Source organism: Diuraphis noxia, unplaced genomic scaffold, assembly GCF_037042655.1.
Source record: "Diuraphis noxia isolate RWA-SAM2 unplaced genomic scaffold, SU_Dnox_SAM2 contig0005, whole genome shotgun sequence".
In the NCBI taxonomy this organism is placed as follows: Eukaryota; Metazoa; Arthropoda; class Insecta; order Hemiptera; family Aphididae; genus Diuraphis; species Diuraphis noxia.
In genome coordinates this window covers 22485441-22489700 of record NW_028301715.1, presented here as the reverse complement: position 1 = coordinate 22489700, position 4260 = coordinate 22485441, and the positions used below count along the sequence as shown (strand labels likewise).

The following is a 4260-nucleotide window of genomic DNA, read 5'->3' as shown; positions in this document are numbered from 1 at the left end:
TGTTGCAATCGCTTTCTTTTCCATATGACCCAACATCTATAACTCTGAAGCAGTAATTCGCATCACAAATAGCCATGAGTATTAAAGAAAAAAAATGTTTGTAATTATGATATAAAGTACCGCTATTCAGGGGACATTGTAATCTAATATGTTTCCCGTCTACGGCACCAACACAGTTCGGGAATTGAGAATTAGTGTAAAATCCTTCTGATATTCCTAGCCAATCTTCTTCTGTTGGAGCAGCCATTTCTATGGGTTGTAAATGTGTCCATATCGCTTCGCATGTTTCTTGTATGATTTTCGCTATTGTTGACACGCCCATCAGAAAATCAAAATGAAGCGCAGAGAAACTGGTCCCAGTCGACAAATATCTAAATTAAATAACTCAAATAATTTCAAAATATATATTATAATAGGTTATATTATAATATAAAAAGAATATTTAATTAAAAAGAATACTTATTAAAAAGTTAAAAACTATTTAATTTAAATAATAATTAATGAATCATTATATTAAAATTAAATCAATATTCATACAGTCCAGGAGTTACAAAAAAAATGGAAATCGTTCAGGGATAGTTATAGAAGAAAATGCGTTACAAAATCAGGTCAAGCAAATGTAAAACAAAACAAATATGTTTACGGCAACATATTGGAGTTTTTACGACCCACAATGCAAAATCGTGTGTAAGCATAATTTATAATTAATTTAAAAGTAACAAATGGATCCATTAAAGATTAACCTAATCGGTAGTTAATAATTTCAATATAGGTACAGGGTGATTTTTTTATCATAAACCACTTATTATTTCAAAAAGTATTGATTTTTTTGAAAATTTTTTTTACATAGTTTCAAGTTTTTAAAAAAACTGCGTTTTTACAAAAAAAATATTTATTAATATAATATATCAATATATATTTATTAAATATTTTTTATCCTTAGTTTTTTTAAGTTTTTTATTTTTTTGAACGACAACATAAAGTTTTAATTTCATATTCCAAAGCGGAATATTTTTCTAGGTATTTTGATGCATAATAGTCGAATTTAGGGCGAGTAGTTTATGATTTAAAAGTATTTAAAGTTTAGATGAGCGGAGTGGAGTGGTACGGGTTACACCGCAAAATGTTTTTCCACTACTCCACCTGTCAAAATTTATAATACTTAAAACTTTATGTTGTCGTTCAAAAAAATAAAAAACTTAAAAAAAACTAAGGATAAAAAATATTTAATAAATATATATTAATAAATATTTTTTTTAGTAAAAACGTATTTGTTTAAAAACTTGAAACTATGTAAAAAAATTTTCAAAAAAATCAATACTTTTTGAAATATTGAGTGGTTCATGATAAAAAAATCATCCTGTACATATATTTTTGTATAAATAAATGTATATAATTATTGTATATAAATGTATAATAGATAATTAATAGTATATATGGAATTGTATTCTTTGGATTAAAAAGAATGAAAATTTAATACAATAAGACTCCTAGTAAATATTGTTACAATGGCAGTTGAAAAATATTTAAAGTTCGAATTTCAAAAAAAAATTTCAAATTTTAAATTTTAAATTTAATTGTTATTTTGTAGTTAACAATTTATAAAATGTTCAATTTGTATAGCTAAGGATTGAATTTAGTGACAATTTCATATACCTATAAACAGAGTTGGGCAAAATTTTATCTAGATAACTATTCGAATAAATATGTAATAATATGTGAAAATAATTCGAATAATTTTCAAACATTATTATTCGGATATTTTTCAAAGTTATTATTCGAATACAAATTATTTTGATAATTTCAAAATTATATTATTTGAATAAAAATTATACTAGTACAAAATATGTATCATATAATGGTAATGAGATTATAATTTATAAATCTTCTAGTTAATAATAACATTAATAATTATTCTGTTATATATTAAACTAAATTAATTTTTTTTTAATATTTTATTAATCAAACGTTTTATTGATTTTTTATAATATAATTTTAAATACTGCAGCTTGTTCTGACGCTTCACGAATGCGAGGAGCATATTTGTGTATATATGTTTTTACATATATATATATAATATATATAGATTTTATATATAAAAAAAAAAATCATTCGAATAAAATGTCATCTAAATAATCATATAAATAAAATTTCATTCGAACAACGCTCAACACTGCCTATAAATTTAACACATCCATTACAGTGACTTTATTCACTTTTAGATTCTGAACGGAGTGAAGAATGTATTGATTTTACAATGATGTGTGTTTTTTTTTTTTTATTGTCTGTGTACAATCAGTACAGCATAACTAGTCGAAACAATGCTTCAATTTCAAACTTCGGGGGTGGTTTCCAATAACAAAGTGAATATCCTTGGTGCATTATAGAGGTGAAAATTAAACATTTTCCAACAGTTTTCAAAAAAAATCAAGTGACGGAAAAACGGGACCAGTTATTTAGAATGGCATTTTCTTTACATGATTTAATTTTCAAAATATTGTGAATTTTTTGGGCTATTTATAGACAACTGTATTTTCGATTTTTCTGATAATTTATTTTTCGAAGTGTCGATAAATTTTTTTGGATGAGTCAAAATACTTGAAAATTTATTACAAACTTTCTCATAAGTTATTCTTATAATGATTAAAGAATACATTGGCACGATTTTTTTTTATTAACATTTGAAGTTCAAATATTGACTAAAATTCGTCAAAATCATCTCCGTTCAGAATCTTTTTTTGTATGCAATGATACCTATCATTACATTCAAATTTAACACTTCTGTAATATATAATAGTGATCCATACGACCATACGGCACCTAATGTACAACAGAGCGATACCCACTTACCCGCTTTTTTTTATATAAATCTTATGCTGTTAAAATGTTGATACCTAGTAATAGAAATATTACAGAATAATAGATTTTTTTTTTTTTAAGTAAGCACACCAAAAAATTTATTGTAGATTTTAATATAAAATATTATATAAATAACAGGACTGAAAGTAATATTGAAGGAAGTGAAAGTGACGGTAGCGATGGAGGATTAGAGGACCACGGAACAGGTTGTTCTTCCAAGGTGATGGAAGAAAACATTAATGAAGTTATGGAAAATAGTGACTGTGAAATCCAAAATACAGGGAAGTCCAAAAAACGCCAAAAGACAACATTAAAATCTCCACCAAGTTTTGGAGAAAATTTATTAAGTATTTTGGAAAATAGACAACGAGTGCCAGATGATCCTGAAAAATCTTTTTTAATGTCCCTCCTACCACAAACCGAAGATCAAAAAACCCAACTTTACGTTGAATTTCTGAATGCCATACAAAGAATTAAACGTACATCTTATATTCCTACAGCAGCGCATGTACAAACGATACCACATAATCATTCTTATTCAAACTATTCCCGGGATCTTCATAACCCGTCTCCACATTTTGAATATACTACTTCAACCACTACATCGCCAGACAGTCAAATTCACCAACCAAACATGTTGTATAATTATGCTTCTTCATCAACTACTCCACCTGACGGATCTTATGGACCACGTTCATTTTAATAGTATGTAAAATGAAAAGTTAAATAAATAAGTACCTATAATAAATAAAGTTTTGTATTTATTACCTCAGTGTAACAGTAAGTCTTTCTTCTGAAGAGATTGGTACTCGTAAACCAGTTTCTTGTTTGGTCAAAGGTAGTCTAATCAATGATATCTGAACAAATTATTTTTTATCAATAATATAATATGTATAATATATACAGGTAAATAGGCATACTACATTATATTGGTTTTTAAGTAAGTACCTAATACCTATAGTATATTGGTTTTTAATAATCATATAAATATATAATTATAATTTAATATCCATATTATATTAATATAAATATATTATATAAATTATATGACTATTAAAAACCAATACGGCTAATAAATTTTATAAATGTTCTTACCAGCTCATCAAATGATGCAATTGACATTCGGTAATACTTAACAAACTCTTCTGGATAACTGCGTAATGCCATGAATGTGACCTGAAATTGACCTTCTTGTGGCCGTTTAAGGTTCAGCGGATGTACCCAATGGCGTCTCTGTTTTTTTGGTTTTGGTTTTTTATTTAATTCATTATTTTCGTATAATGCATAAAGAACACACGCTGCTTCGATATCGTCTAAAATCTCCATATTGAAATGCTTTTACAACAGGCGTCTGCGTTAGACGACGATACGAGCAATACTAATTTAATTTGAAAACAATTT

The 4260-nt window shown here is 26.2% G+C and overlaps 1 protein-coding gene across 1 annotated transcript; it reads left to right on the top strand.

The window, feature by feature from the left end:
- The first annotated feature begins 545 nt into the window (after positions 1-545).
- LOC149055081 (uncharacterized) lies at positions 546-3562 on the top strand. Its single transcript, XM_089228538.1, has 2 exons — positions 546-687; positions 2998-3562. Exons 1-2 carry the CDS (start codon positions 674-676, stop codon positions 3560-3562), a joined length of 579 nt encoding a protein of 192 aa, XP_089084664.1. The 5' UTR covers positions 546-673.
- The last annotated feature ends 698 nt before the right edge of the window (positions 3563-4260 follow it).